Source organism: Xenia sp. Carnegie-2017, unplaced genomic scaffold (assembly GCF_021976095.1).
Source record: "Xenia sp. Carnegie-2017 unplaced genomic scaffold, XeniaSp_v1 HiC_scaffold_14, whole genome shotgun sequence".
Taxonomy (NCBI): domain Eukaryota; kingdom Metazoa; phylum Cnidaria; class Anthozoa; order Malacalcyonacea; family Xeniidae; genus Xenia; species Xenia sp. Carnegie-2017.
The window spans coordinates 8,913,646-8,929,395 of record NW_025813447.1 but is presented as its reverse complement, the minus strand read 5'-3'; the positions used below and the strand labels follow the sequence as shown (position 1 = coordinate 8,929,395).

The window sequence follows — 15,750 nt, the reverse complement described above, 5'->3', positions numbered from 1 at the left end:
CAAAATGTAGCCATTATCCCAATTACGTGCCGGGGGGAGAGTACACTGCAGAATAATTTTAAAGTGGCAGGTCATGAACGATATGACAGAAGTTGGAAAAGATAAATTTGGGTTTATTCATGGACATGTTGAGCATCAAGAATTGCATGTCCCTCCTTTAGAACAATTGTGCAAAGGTATTTTTGATTAATTTTAACTTAACGATTCATACTTCATTATATTCTATTCAAAATAATAATGCATACATATGGTAGTCACATGATTTTTCAAATCGGCTAGTCTTTAGTATTGTATGGAAAATCTAAGTGTAAAGAAAAATTGTAAAATATTTCATGAAACATGCTTTTGTCTTTATCACAATATGTCTTGAATCATTGAGAGTTGAAGCACAATTGATGTATCTAAATATGTGATGTTATCTATGTATATCTAGTGTTGACCTTGGCTTTGAAGGAAAATTTTAGAGAGGCAGTTGCAAGAGTTGTTAACTGTCCAGATCTTACCAAAAAACCATGGAATCTTGCAGCTCCAGGTGTTGTGAAGACTTCTTTTGATTGTGTCCACTTGAACTGGAAGTAATGTTTCGACCATGCATATTGACTTGTATTTCACCCCCCAGTAATGGCAAAAGACTTGAGCGTGATGATTTAGGAAAGTCTTATTGCTTGTGGTTGATGATACTGTAACAGCAAATTTGATAGGCAATCATTTTATCTTGACATTTTTACTGTTCTCTATATCCCCAACTTAAAAAATCATAGAGAATGCAAACTTATTTTAAAATTTATTGGCTTCACCATAAATGGTTATAATACTTAATAAGAAATCATTGTAATGATTTAGGCATGTGCGGTAATCCAAGGCTTTCAATTGTTGGCGGTGTGCCTTATTTGATTCCCATTCCAAATTTATCAAAGGTATGTAATGCTCTTGAATCGTTTCCTCTCTTTCCCATGCTTGTATTGATTATATTTCACTAATTCTCAATTCTTCCTCAATTCAAGGTCTATAGTTTTGATGTAGTTGCAAAGCAAGCAGAAATGCCAAATGGATTCTTAATGGGTCCAGGTGCTGGAAGTAGTCGGGCAATTGGAATCAATTGTGAGGTCTCGCCAAAATTTTCTTCTAGAGTCTTAGTTCTTTCATCTTGATAAAGTTCAACTGTGCTATTTTTAATTTTGCGCTTAATGTTATACTCTGTTATAGATTTCGCTCATACCATGTTTCAGACTATTTTTTAATGTTCTGCACACTAATGAATTTTTCCCTAAAGTTGCTTTTTCTTCTATCAGATGATGGCAAATCTGAAACTTGATCCCGAAGTAATCCGATCAAAGATGGCTAAAGTCAACCCCAAGGTAGATACCCAACCAATTCCAATAAACACTGCTGTGCTAGCCTTATACTTTACTACAAGATTGATCTTATAAGTCAATCACAGTTGTTTTAAACACGTCATGAAGTTTAAATGTGATAATATATTTCAGAATTTTTGCACTGCGTTTATGTTTAGGATGATTCGGCAGAACTTCACAATTACAACGAAAAGGAATTTGCTTTATTAGCCGATTTACTCATATCTGATGGCAAACGGGGCGAGGTATTCGCACAAATGTTTAGTAACTTTGTGGTTGGTTCAGTTGGCTTCCTTGATTTCTGATTTATGTTTTGAATTTCAAAGAAATTGGTTTATAGTATAGGACGTGCGCTATAGGTGCTAGTGGAAGTTAGAAGACCTTCCATCCAATAAGAACAAATATTGCCTTAAAAATGTTTGCATTTGAAATGCCTTAAGGTCGTTGAAGTCGTGGCAAAGTCGCGCAAAGGTCATCATGATTTCGTGTCGTGTATGCGTCAGGCAATTGAACAATTTTACGGTAATATTAAAACAGTTGGAATGGGCGGAGTTTTTTGCATCGAGTCGGGAAAAGCAAGATTACACGTCATGGTGAGCTAGAAGCCGAGTCATTTCAACAAAAATAATTATCAAATATCGCCATGTTAGAAGTATACACTATCCAGAAGTAAGCTTGTGTCTGACGCATTTGCCTTATCTTGTGGTAGATCCATCATGGTAGACTGTTTCTGTAATGTTTAAACAAGGGGAAAATTTAATTGTTACTCGATTGGATGGTTTTGATACAATACATACAGTGCTCAGCCATGTCGTTGCATTCCGATGATTGGCTTATGGTAAAATTTATTCAAACGCACAACAAGATTAACTCTTTTGACTGGTGACACCAGCGAAGGTTTTTTTGAGTGAGGGCACCCCTTCTCCCCACCCCCACCACGAAATGGCGCTGGAATAGTCATAATTTTTTTAGTCTGCATTTAATTTGTTTTTGCATCACTTTGATATTGGAAGCGTTGCTGAACACAACATCATGCTAAAAATCATCGTTCGAATCGTTTCAGCCAGCATACAGCAAAGACGCGTTACAAAGCGATAAAATGGTCGAAGAATGGTTGAACTTTTATGCAATGGATGCGCCTTTAGTATGTCTCAGTGTATTTATATCCAACGATCCGGTAAGATTGAACAATTCTAACGTTTATTTAGTTAACAACAGTTGATAAGCCTCGTCATTTTGTGTAGGGTTTGGATATACGACTTCAGCACACGCACTGTTTTAGTGATCATGGACAGGGGGGTCATTATCACGAGGATATAACACCGGAGGAAGTCATCTATCACGGATACTTTGTGCCGGCCGAGTACATATACCGTATAGATCGGCCAGCATCAACGCATTTGATTGGACGCGACTGAGAAAAGTTGTATGAATTACTCTCTAGTGGCTCGTCAGATTACCAAAGTCGAGGTTTTATTGAAGATTATAACAGAGAAAGGTTTGGGGAGAGTTTCATCAATCTGCACAACAGTGGGCAGAAAATATCAGTTCAAGAGGAGTTTGTAACGTAAAACTTATCCATTGGTTTTAGTACTGAAAAACTCTAATTTTGTACGTTTTTCTTAATTAATACATACTTCGATTCTACACCCGCAAGTTTTTTTTTGAACACCAAGTTTTTTGTTACACTTTCACGTCATTAACAATGGCTAAACGAGAAAATAAATTGAATATTTGGACCGAAGACTTTTGTAAAGTCAGGGAGTGTTTTTTTTTATAAATTTCAAGTGACATTGTGTATAACTACGAGTTTTTGTGTCTATTCTGTCCGTTTTGTACGATATTCGCTTTAATATTTTCATCAAACGTGTCAAGATCAATCATTGATGTTCCCAAGCTCACGTTTGCATGCCATAAATTTATTTCCTATTGTCACTCATTTTGAAATATCCGCTGCAAGCAGCTTGATGTATTCATTTTAGGACCTGGGACCGAGATGTTTGGTAGTATGCGGGCGTTCGAGAGCTTAATCTATCCACCGTTTGAGCAACCGTGCGTGGCCTGGAGAGAACTGCACGAACTGATTGAAAAAACTGTTTACTTCATTTTCGTACTTTATCCACGTAATGCCGAACTCTGGCGTGGTTTCAAATGAACAAGGTTTCTAGTGATGTCCACAATTCTTTGTTGCGTTCCACAATTTCGAACTCTCTTCCGCGTCCATTATCATGTGCTCGTTGAATTTAAAAAATTAGCAAACTGTTGCATTGTAGCTATGTGGATTCCACTACAAATGTGTGCTGCTATCTTGCCTTTTTTATTTTGAACCACACTTTTCATCTCGTGTCATGTGTTATGGCGTTCGTTAATCCAATGTCCGGGCATTCTCTGAATCGCTTAGTGGAAATAACGGACACAAAAGAGCGTGTTGTTTGATTCGAGAAATTCGAGATACTGTTCGTGTTATTGTGATGAAAAGTTGCTTGTTCTTCTCTACGTTTAGATTCCTAGGATGTTGGGCAAGTTAAGGTTTAAAGGACGCTTGTTCCATGAGCCAAATCTTGTCAGCATCGCATGCCCCGTATTTCTTCAACAACAGTAGCTTCAAGCTTCTTCAATTTACTGGCGGTCATTTCTATGAAGGACAAGCTCTGATCATTCATTTTTTTACACAATAACCACCCAACAAATTTAACAAGTAAATGCTTATGGTTTCAGTCATATTTCAGTCTAATTTAGAATAATTCTTGAAATTCGCTTAGATGCACAAATACTTTAGCTTTCCCTAACATGTTACTACCATTCAGTATCTTCTTCAGATTTTGCTGTTTCACCGATTTCATTGTCAAAATATGATTATTCTTGACAGGTCAGGTCAAAATGATCACTGGTCATAATTTCTATAGCATGCTGTTTCTGTTATAACTTCCCATAATACAATCTCTTGTTGTGAATGGCGTTCATGTGCAGATTCAACCAACTCCGAGGGGGATATTTTGTTTTTTAGCAAGTTTGTAATCCCTTGGTCCGTAGAACTTTTAGCTCCTACGTAGTTGTAAATCTATCGTCGCGTCGATGTTATAAATCAAGAGCAATCCAACAGCCGACTTAACCTGGCTTCCGTTTGAATCTCATTGATCATGTTGAATAAACGTACTGCGATAAGAATGTTGCTCTCAAATCTCATGAATTTGGTTCTTATGTTCAATGTTATACGTCTTTCTGCAGCCCCAATAAATTTAAATGTGTCCTAACTCAAAACTACTAGTTCAGCGTATTCTCGTCTTAACTTCTCGACGCATGTCACACGAGCGAAACGTATACAAGAAAAAACATAAGATTATGGCAAGCACGTTGCATGTCAATTTGATTAATATTTTACAGTCCATTATAATTCTGAGAATAGTACATTCCGCAGTAGAACACCTACGACGATTAATCTTCCGGCAAATTGAATGTTTTGATTATGGACGCACGTAAACCTGCAAAGGTTACTTCGAATAACAGAAAGGTGTTGATATGCCGAATACTGCTCCTGTTGACAATAGTATGCTTTGCTATAGTGCTATTAGTAACCATGTTATCAATGCCAGACGAAAACAGTGACATTTCGTCGCCACAGAAGAACGTGTGTGTTACTTTCGATTGTACCATACATGCGATTAACGGTTCATTTAAAGTAAGATGTACTGATGGATATCAATTTTCGCGCACAAGAAACCAAAGTTCCTGCCTAAATTTCACATTGCGGTGCAGAAATGTCGAAAAGAAAGGAAAACACGAGAGCGGCAGTGAATCGTACTTCAATGACAACCATTCAAAAGGGACGGTATTATGCTTGAATAACACGGCGGAATTTCAAGCGAATGAAAACAATTTAGGAGTCGCGTCAAATTTAATACGCGATATAATTAAGAAAGATTTTCATGTTTATGTTAAGTGTCGATCAGTGGCGACCACTAGGAAGCAAATTGCATGTCGTGAGCGCTCGAAATCTCAGAAAGATAGTGATTCATCGATGATAAAAAATACACGTGTCGCTGCATTCGTTTTGGCTGTCACATCCTCCTTCGCCCTTCTTTGCTGTCTTGTAATGTGTTTTTTCACGAGAAAGGTTTTGGCATATTGTTGTAATATGTGTTATGAAGAATGATAGTGTTGAAGAACTATATGCACATACTAAAACTAACTAGCATGAAATTGATTTCAAATGTAAACTTTGACATTATGAAGAGGTCATTTAAAATGATCTCGAAAAGTGTGTTCGAGAATGCGAAAGAAGCTTGGGACTTGGGTCTCGTTGGATTTTGCAAACGCTCAATTTGGGTGAAATTCTTTTCAAGTTTAACGGAAAATAGATTACTTTTGAGTTCACGAGGCAGTTACCGCATTAATGATCTTGTGGTATTTATTAGTATACATATGAGCGTATTATATAACATTACATGTACATCTATTGCTATATGAAAACTGTACACTTTGAGCTTTGAAGAAGTAAAGTAAAAATGTTAAAATTGCAAAACCTGCCAGTCTTGTTCAATTTAATCCAAATTGTCAATTGGTGAAAACCAAAAAAACAGTTCGTTTTACAACCTGCTGTTGCTTGTTCAAGTATGACTAAATAATAACCTGCACATTCGTGTTTTGGCTACAGCGATGCACTAAATGAGAAATGTCAATAATCTTTATGATATTTGTCGAAGAAAATGAATTTCTCTGCGATACCTCGACCGTCGTACGTTTATGAAAAACGACAAAGAGAGCAGGAAGTAAACTATATACAAGTTGTAAATTCAATGAAACTTCATTAATGATAATTCACGATAAATTTTGTTAAAGACCGCCACGACATGAGTCCAAATCAAATGGAATGGCATTGATTGATTAAAAGATAAAGAATAAATGCCACGAGTTCAATTCAAGAAGGAATCTACTTTTGAAAGGTGGCATGAATGTGTCAAGTGAGCACCGATATGGGAAAGAACTAAAATTTCATGGTACGTTTGCGATCCTTTCTTCATGATTGGCACTGAACTTAAGATTATTTCTATACATTCTTGGATGCGAGCAAACACTACCTTCGACTTATAGAAAGGAGTGGGAGTTTTTGTGCGTGGTTTGCAATGATTTCATCCCTTTCCGTACTTCAAGCCGTATTCTTAAACTTATCTCTTGCAACAGACAAATCGTTAGTACAAATTAACGTTTGAATTTTTCACAACCGCACATTAGCATGGATATGAAAGACTATTTTTATTTAATGATTGCTTGACATGAAAACTAAAACGATACCAATGTGCATTACATAATTATCATCCACAATGTAATTACTATGCAGCAATTTTACCCGATTGTATCATAACCCACGCAAAAATAAAGGTGTAAATGGTTTGTAAAGATGGCTACGATTCATCCACACATTGGCAAATTACGAAATATTTACGTCGTTTTCACGACGTCTAAGAAGGCACATCGTGTTTGCTAAATTTCTCTCTTTTATAGAAATGATTGAGTTCACAGTGGAGGAAGTGGTAGAAGAAGTCGGTTTTGGAAAATTTCAAATATTACTCCTCTTTGTCGCTGGTTTTTCTTGGGTAAGAAATGATCTCTTTTTGCTTTGTGTTTTATAGCATTGAAGATGAGATAATTTGTCACTGAACAAAAATTCACGTACAACAAAGTTAACATCCATAGCTACACGTACAACAAAGTTAACATTATATGGCTACACGTACAACAAAGTTAACATCCATAGCTACACGTACAACAAAGTTAACATCCATAGCTACACGTACAACAAAGTTAACATCCATAGCTACACGTACAACAAAGTTAACATCCATAGCTATACAACAAAGTACAATAGCTAACATCCATAGCTAACGTACAACAAAGTTAACATCCATAGCTACACGTACAACAAGGCTAACATCCAAAGGTACACGTAAAACAAAGTTAACATCCATAGCTACACGTACAATAAAGTTAACATCCAAAGTACACGTACAACAAAGTTAACATCCATAGGTACACGTACAATAAAGTTAACATCCATAGCTACACGCACAACAAATTTAACATCCATAGCTACACGTACAATAAAGTTAACATCCAAAGGTACACGTACAACAAGACTAACATCCAAAGGTACACGTACAACAAAGTTAACATCCATAGCTACACGTACAACAAGGCTTATATCCATAGCTACATAACAACCATAGCTACACGAGCAACTTCTCAGGATGTCTAGGCAATGTTTCTAGATGGCAGATGCAATGGAAATGATGATTTTGGCAATCTTAGGACCCGTCTCAAGATGTGAGTGGTTCTTGAAGGCCTGGGAGGAGGCTCTACTATCTACGGTATGGAGAAACATTATCTCAAAACGTTTGAGCCTAGTCCCAGGTTAAACATTCAGATTGGTTTGAGGCAATTTGTGGTATGGTTTGATTTCCCAATAAATACTTATTTCAGGTTGTGTTTGTTGGAATGTTTGTTAGTTCAGCTCTCTGGGGAAAGATGTGCGATCTTTACGGACGAAAATCAGTAAGTAAAACGGACCACCACTTAAAATTTTGCCGTAAATAAAAAACAGCATTTTTATATTCTACGACTGCAACGGATGTAAAAAACTCAAAAAAGTTGTCAAACATGCTTGGTTAGTTTGTGAGTAAATGAACAACTGACTTTTAAAGTTGCTACCGACAAAGCAATTTTAGTGAATTTATTTTGCAGCACAACCTACAACAAACAACACTGTTATTCAAAAGAAAACAGAACATGCACACAATTATCAACGTAATGCATCGCATTTGACGAATTGATTGAATGAAGCGTAGATTAAATAAGTGCTCTCCTTGGTTCAACGTAATGCATCGCATTTGACGAATTGATTGAATGAAGCGTAGATTAAATAAGTGCTCTCCTTGGTTCAACGTAATGCATCGCATTTGACGAATTGACTGAATGAAGCGTAGATTAAATAAGTGCTCTCCTTGGTTCAACGTAATGCATCGCATTTGACGAATTGACTGAATGAAGCGTAGATTAAATAAGTGCTCTCCTTGGTTCAACGTAATGAATCGCATTTGACGAATTGACTGAATGAAGCGTAGACTAAATAAGTGCTCTCCTTGGTTCAATGTAATGCATCGCATTTGACGAATTGACTTAATGAAGCGTAGACTAAATAAGTGCTCTCCTTCGTTCAACGTAATGCATCGCATTTGACGAATTGACTTAATGAAGCGTAGATTAAATATGTGCTCTCCTTGGTTCAACGTAATGAATCGCATTTGACGAATTGACTTAATGAAGCGTAGATTAAATATGTGCTCTCCTTGGTTCAATGTAATGAATCGCATTTGACGAATTGACTGAATGAAGCGTAGACTAAATAAGTGCTCTCCTTGGTTCAATGTAATGAATCGCATTTGACGAATTGACTGAATGAAGCGTAGATCAAATAAGTGCTCTCCTTGGTTCCAAATAACACGGAAAACGCATACAAGCAATTTAAGATCTTCTTAAATGGGGCATTAGAATTAGTTCTTATGTGTTTAAGCTTGTTTTTCCATAATTTTTGAACACAAATAATTTGTCCACTCGAAATAAATCGATGGAAGTTAGCGGAACCACTTATCACTCCGTACATTTTAGGGAATTGTATTGAGCTCAGCGTGGATAATGTATTTTGGAGTATTGAGTTCTTTCTCCCCCTCGTACAACTGGATTCTTTTCCTGCGCTTTCTCGTCGGATGTGGTGTGAGCGGAATAGGTCAAGTGTAAGTAAATAAGTCGGACTAAAGCTTTTGGAAAAATAACTGGTATGTGCAATACTAAAGCTATTGGTATGAACATCATATAAACTTTGGTATTAGTTTGTGCAATACCAAACTAAAAAAAATGATGCTTGTACCATGCTAAATTTAGTGGATTCTCTTTCACGAGTTGTTAAAATCAGATGACTTAGTCTGATTAACTATTCCTGATGGATAGAAACTCAAGTAGATATTGTAAATGTTTGTAACTAGAAATATCTAAGGAAATGTGCAAGGCACTTTCTTGCTTGAAATCTTTCCCCATCAACAACTTTTATCCTTTAAGGTTAACAATAAATAAATCCCCGCATATCCATATTTAACATGGTACATAAAATATTAGCATGTTTTAACTGCACCAAGAGGTTCGAAACTCAGGTCAGAGGCTAGTCATTCTAGGAATTCCACGAGAAGTTGTTAGTTGATCAAAACTCTGAATTACCGTCAAGAAGTAGCTTCAACTATCATCACTAAGTTTTCGACATTACCATAAATTGCGAAGATGTAGATAGACAAATGTTAAATAAGCTAAAAACTTTATAGAGGAGAATTTTTTCACGTCCATCTTTGTTCTTTACATTAGCACCTTTTCTTCTAGTTTGTCATAAAAAAACTGATCTATGACCTACCTAGAATATTATATATGTAAAAATATGACGTAAAAAAATGCATCAATTTTTACAGTATGAGCTATTACACTGGCATTCATAATCGTATTCATCAACAACGCCACACAAATTTAATATAAATTTCTCTCGTGTAGAGTCGTACTATATGCTGAGTTTGTTCCGGCAGGATACAGAGCAGTCACAATTCTTTCTTTAGGGGTAGGTTATAAGGAATATGGACATAGCACTTGCAAGAAAAATCATATACCCAGCGTTTTCTTCTGACAGTTTGACGAGTACAACAATACACATTAGGTCAGAGCATGGTGTAACTATGAGATCGTAATGCTGCTTGCATAATAAGAACACGATGTGGGTAGAAAAGTTGAATTGTGAGAAACACATGCTGTTCCCTGATCCAATTCTTTGTCATTATTTACGTGTATGTCCATAGGGATTTTGGGCAATTGGTGGTATCCTAGAAGTTGTTCTTGCCATCGTGTTGATTCCAAGTTTAGGATGGCGTTGGCTGCTAGCCGTTTCCAGTTTGCCCTTAGTAATCTTTCTTATACTTAGCATGGTGAGTTGAATTCAAGCCAGTATGTTGAGACTGTTTCCGTTGTTCCTACACCACTATGCCGGGACTGTAAGATACTACAGTTGAAGCATAGTGCAGTTGAAGCATATGCATCACTACAATCAATACCATGATCGCACACACTACTTTCACAAGTGTAATTAACTATTTTGATTTAATCAGAGTCTACCCGAGTCTCCGCGCTTCCATGTTGGAGTGGGAGAAATAAGCAAAGGTTACAAAACGCTTCAGTCATTGGCTCAATGTAATGGAAAAGAGCTGCCAAAAAATGGATATTGTCTTAAAACAAATACGGTATGTAACGAAATGATGTAAAATATCGATTCATGTTGAAGGCCAGCGTAATCCCACCAGAGTATTTTCAAGCAACTGCACACCTTAGATATTTTTTTAACATTCCTTTTAGATGAAAGATAGAGGAAGAGTAGCTGATTTATTCAGAAATTCTTACTGGAAAACAACCATTTTAGTTTGGATACAAATGTAAGTCATGAGCTTGAAATGTACTTAGCCTGTTCCTCGTACATCACCACCATCTCAGATAATCCAAAGCGTTGCTACACAATCACCAACATACAGCGGTTATGCTGAATTCTCATATGCTCTCTGGCTGGCAACGATAGAAGGAATCACAAAACATCAATCATCGACCCATGAAAACACATGAATGCTAACCCGCAATAGTATAGTAGCAAACACTATGCAACTGAGTAATTGCTCAGAAAATCTTATTACATGTCGTACTTTGCTCCTAATGAATGGGACGACTTTGCGTATCGGCAAAAAATTTCATTCAAATACTTCCTGACATTGTACAACTGGAAACACTCAAAACCACTTCTTCCAATCAAACCACTTATGACAACGATAATGAAAAACTTTTCTGATCAAAGCGGATGTTTCTTTTTGAAGGTTTGGAGGTTTGCTTATTTACTACGGAGTGTTGTTGATGACACCGACGATCTTTCAATACAGCAGAACAAGAAATTGCGACGAAGGTGGGAAGGATAGAGTTACATCAAGTAATTTAAGGCTTATGCACACCAGGCGATAGTAAATAAACAACTCAAGAAGCAAAGGGAATCTGCTTGTCACAAACATGGAAACATGGGCGATTGAGTGAGTGGCAGAGCGATTGAACGAGTTATGCCGGTTATCAACAATTATTGGCTGCAAAGATATACGGCCTTCATATATATTTCACGAACAATATATTAACTAAATGGTTTGAACCTGAGAGTTTGTTACATGTTTGCAGATGTAGATCGTCCAGGTTAGTTTAGTACTAAGAACGACTGTTGGTGTCGACTGACAAGAGTCAAGATAATTACTACCGAGAATGTCGAAAAGTCAGTAAACACAAACACCATCACTAATACCAACAAGCCCCTTTAAGTGTTGTACAAATATAAATGATCTATCTCAACACACAAGTAACGTTTTACTCTCATGACATTAGTGGTGTTCTTCAACGATCATAATACAAGCAATCTCATTGGTTGTGGCTGCAAATCTTTGGAAAAGGAAGACTATTTCGCCCTTTTATTGACATCGTTTGCTGACATACCAGGTATTTTACAATCATAAACAGGACATTCCAAGGACGAGCAAGAGTTTATCTCTCACAAAGCAAGCGAGCACAGTGAGTGAAAAAAACTTCCTCATTGCAAGCGACCGCGGATAACAATCCCTTCAATTAAAGAGATTTTGTTGTAAGGTTTAGGACACTGCACTATTTCACACTTCGTCAATTAATTTTTCGCATTATTACTAACAGCAATTAGGCGAAATTCGTATTCTAAAAGAGTAAAAGGTATCCACACTTCATGTTTTATGTAGTCAACGTATATATACATTGCCATATCTCTCGAGATAACTCCTGCTTGTTTGAAAAGTTCATATTGTTACATGTCTTGATGCTTGAAACAATATCATGTATAGACAATGACGACGATGATAAAACAAAAGAATTTTCCTATTCAACAGGTCTTTTAATCGTTATGTTATTTATTGATCGAATTGGTCGAATTAAAACTTTAGTCATCGGATTCGGAGCAACGTCACTTCTGTTTGGATTATTGACATTGTGTAACGGAGAGTGAGTAAATAAATTCTTCTTTTCTGTTTCAAAATGTTTTTGAATGGTCTCTTTCCTAAGATATTCATGTTCTTTGTTTCATAAGATATTCATGTTCTATCATTCCTAAGATATTCATGTTCTCTATTTCCTAAGATATTTATGTTCTCTCTTTCCTAAGATATTCGTGTTCTATCTTTCTAAAGATATTCGTGTTCTTTGTTTCCTAAGATATCCATGTTCTCTCTTTTCTAAGGTATTCATGTTCTCTGTTTCCTAAGATATTCATGTTTTCTCTTTCCTAAGATATTCATGTTTTATCTTTCCTAAGATATTCATGTTTTCTCTTTCCTAAGATATTCATGTTTTCTCTTTCCTAAGATATTCATGTTCTCTCCTTTCTAAGATATTCATGTCTCTCTTTCTTAAGATATTCATGTTCTCTCTTTCCTAAGATATTCATGTTCTCTCTTTTTTAAGATATTCATGTCTCTCTTTCTTAAGATATTCATGTTCTCTCTTTTCAAAGATATTCATGTTCTTTGTTTCCTAAGATATTCGTGTTCTCTCTTTCTGAAGATATTCATGTTCTCTGTTTGCTAAGATATTCACGCCCTCTTTTTCCATAAGTATTCATAATCTCTCGTTTCCAAGGTATTCATATTCTCGAAGTATTAAAGTTCTCTTTTTTCCTAGTTTACTTTATGATCTTTTTTTGTCCTAGGCTATTCATGTACTCTTTTCCAAAATGTAATCACGTTCTTTTATCTCCACGGTGCTCACATTTTCTCTTCCAAAGTTGTTCCTCAATCAAAACTTCACCCGTTGACATTTGAATGTTTCTCATTCACAACTATTTCAAAATCCCCTACTTTCCATATTTCAAACCTATCGCAACCAAACTTTTTACTTATCGTTTAGGACGATGACAACTATATATATTTTTGGTGTTCGCTACTTCGCGACGGGTGTTACACAAGCTCTTTACATCTACATTCCTGAGGTAGAACTATTGAAACATTTAAATCTACCAAAACATTAAACATGCGCTTAACTGTAGTGTAAAAACTTGACAGGTTTATTCGACAAATATTCGCGGGTTAGGACTGGGCAGTGCTTCAGCAGTTGCAAGAATAGGATGTATACTGACACCATTCTTAGCTCAGGTATTTGTAACATTTATACAAGTGGAATATGTCGCAATACTTTGTCCCGGTTCTGAAGAACAATCGCACAAAACTTTGTCCCGGTTCTGAAGAACCATCGCACAAAACTTTGTCCCGGTTCTGAAGAACCATCGCACAAAACTTTGTACCGGTTCTGAAGAACCATCGCACAAAACTTTGTACCGGTTCTGAAGAACCATCGCACAAAACTTTGTACCGGTTCTGAGGAACCATCGCACAAAACTTTGTCCCGGTTCTGAAGAACTATCGCACAAAACTTTGTCCCGGTTCTGAAGAACCATCGCACAAAACGAGCCAAACCGTCTGGATTGCGAGAAAAGAAATTCATTTCATCAGTTGACTAAAGACATAATTTGAAAACAGGCAACTGAAAAGATACAGACGACATTCCTTTACTTTAACAGGTATTGATTAAAAGATCTTTACGGCTCACGCTATTGGTTTACTCCGGTTGCGCCTTCGTTTGCTGCATGGCAGCGGCTTTACTTCCCATTGAAACCAGCGGGAAAGGAATGAAGGTAAAACTGCGAGAAAATTCTCGTACATTATAACACGAACATCGAATCGCTTGATTGAAATGCTTTCTTTTTTCTAGGAAACCAGCTATGCATCCGAGTAACAACAGCTGCATTATAAAATGTTCACCGAAGAGTTTTCGATCGCATAAACCTCTCAATGCAATTTGTTGCATCCTTTTGGAGCTAGGTAACCGTATGAACAGGCATGCAACGAGTGAAAAAAATAGCTAACGTCACTTAAAGTACGTTTCCAGTCGAAGCTGATTCATGAAGTCATCATAAAGAAAAAATCTCAATCGAAAAATTGCGTATATAACGACGTATCTAATTTTTCACGACTTCAGGTCAAGGATGTATTGAATGGGGACTCAGCGGGCTTATCCCCCTTCTTAAAATTTTTTATCTAATATTCGAAGTTGTAAAAAATATTAGAGAGCCACTCGTTGTTAAAATTTAGGCCAAACACCTCTGGCTCAGGTGCATATCGTATTTTTATAGATAGTACGTTGTGATGACATAAAAACGTAGAAATTTTTTATATATAGAATTTTGGCATTTTCAAAATGCAAAGAATTACAAAACTCGTTTGACTAACTTACTTGTCATATATTTTTATGTAACAATTGTGTTTTGTAATTCTCTATGTTCCTTTGAACACAATACTTTACACAATGCTTGTCCTGTGTAGCTTTAAGTTTTCTTGCTTATAAGTATAGTGTTTCATGCGGACATTTTAAACTTCAAAAGCTGTGCAAATATAATAATTTAGACTGAGGAATGGTTGAAAAACTACATTTAATTAAGGCAATGTATAGCAGTTAAGAGTTTAGGATATAAAAAGTTGAAGGATAGTCATTTTCGGTAAGAAACAAATAGACACTGAAAGAAGAAAATTGAGCAAAGGAAAAAAGAAAACGACGTAAAACTAGCACTTTTAAGAGAGAGTGAGAAAAACCATTGAGATCAAATATTCAAGCAAAGATTCTCAAAGGAAAACGAAATTGAAAAAACAAAGAGGAAACACAGGCTGTTCCCTGATCCAATTCTTTGTCATTATTTACGTGTATGTCCATAGGGATTTTGGGCAATTGGTGGTATCCTAGAAGTTGTTCTTGCCATCGTGTTGATTCCAAGTTTAGGATGGCGTTGGCTGCTAGCCGTTTCCAGTTTGCCCTTAGTAATCTTTCTTATACTTAGCATGGATTTAAGCAAAACCATTGACATGAAATATTCAAGCAAAGATTCTCAAAGGAAAAAGAAATTGAAAAAACAAAGAGGAAACCGAGAAAAACGAAAAGCATGGAATGCAGCAGAAAATTCTCTGGAAAATTGTATTGCACGTTGAGAAAAGGACCTCAAATTATTTTCAGGAGTGAAAGGGAACACAAGATAATGAAAACAAACGGTAGGAAAAGAGAAACAATCAAATACGAGACAAATTATTTTTGGATAGACCAAAGCGAAAGAACTGATGAATCGAGGTGATCGCGAAGCAGAAATATCATTGGATCGTACTGTCGGCAACACTGCAAAGGGGTGAGCGGTGAAGCCATGAATGATGGGATATGTAGAGAAGCTAAGAAT

General features: G+C 36.4%; 2 protein-coding genes across 3 annotated transcripts; both read left to right on the top strand.

Annotated features, from left to right (window-relative positions):
- Window positions 1-58: 58 nt before the first annotated feature.
- On the top strand, window positions 59-3,099 carry LOC124433683 (ester hydrolase C11orf54 homolog). Its single transcript, XM_046983463.1, has 9 exons — window positions 59-176; window positions 434-532; window positions 844-917; window positions 1,005-1,106; window positions 1,293-1,358; window positions 1,514-1,600; window positions 1,796-1,948; window positions 2,419-2,532; window positions 2,600-3,099. Exons 1-9 carry the CDS (start codon window positions 74-76, stop codon window positions 2,771-2,773), a joined length of 972 nt encoding a protein of 323 aa, XP_046839419.1. The 5' UTR covers window positions 59-73; the 3' UTR covers window positions 2,774-3,099.
- Window positions 3,100-6,057: 2,958 nt separating this feature from the next.
- LOC124433680 (synaptic vesicle 2-related protein-like) lies at window positions 6,058-15,152 on the top strand. Of its 2 annotated transcripts, XM_046983458.1 has the most exons (17): window positions 6,058-6,124; window positions 6,195-6,352; window positions 6,858-6,949; window positions 7,622-7,720; window positions 7,833-7,904; window positions 9,018-9,142; window positions 9,942-10,005; window positions 10,241-10,366; window positions 10,547-10,678; window positions 10,791-10,867; window positions 11,297-11,382; window positions 11,844-11,954; window positions 12,371-12,482; window positions 13,383-13,464; window positions 13,538-13,627; window positions 14,053-14,166; window positions 14,244-15,152. In XM_046983458.1, the coding sequence occupies exons 2-17, from the start codon at window positions 6,304-6,306 to the stop codon at window positions 14,265-14,267; spliced, it is 1,455 nt and encodes a 484-aa protein (XP_046839414.1). In that variant the 5' UTR covers window positions 6,058-6,124; window positions 6,195-6,303; the 3' UTR covers window positions 14,268-15,152. The 2 variants fall into 2 exon arrangements, with proteins under 2 accessions (XP_046839414.1, XP_046839415.1); XM_046983459.1 differs by having other exon boundaries at window positions 6,080-6,352.
- The last annotated feature ends 598 nt before the right edge of the window (window positions 15,153-15,750 follow it).

Coding starts and splice junctions, on each gene's coding strand:
- LOC124433683 (XM_046983463.1), top strand. CDS start 74: ATGAACGATATGACAGAAGTTGGAAAAGATAAATTTGGGTTTATTCAT. Junction 918..1,004: donor CCATTCCAAATTTATCAAAG/GTATGTAATGCT, acceptor CCTCAATTCAAG/GTCTATAGTTTTGATGTAGT. Junction 1,107..1,292: donor CAATTGGAATCAATTGTGAG/GTCTCGCCAAAA, acceptor TTCTTCTATCAG/ATGATGGCAAATCTGAAACT.
- LOC124433680 (XM_046983458.1), top strand. CDS start 6,304: ATGAATGTGTCAAGTGAGCACCGATATGGGAAAGAACTAAAATTTCAT. Junction 10,868..11,296: donor ATTTTAGTTTGGATACAAAT/GTAAGTCATGAG, acceptor TTCTTTTTGAAG/GTTTGGAGGTTTGCTTATTT. Junction 13,465..13,537: donor TTTACATCTACATTCCTGAG/GTAGAACTATTG, acceptor AAAACTTGACAG/GTTTATTCGACAAATATTCG.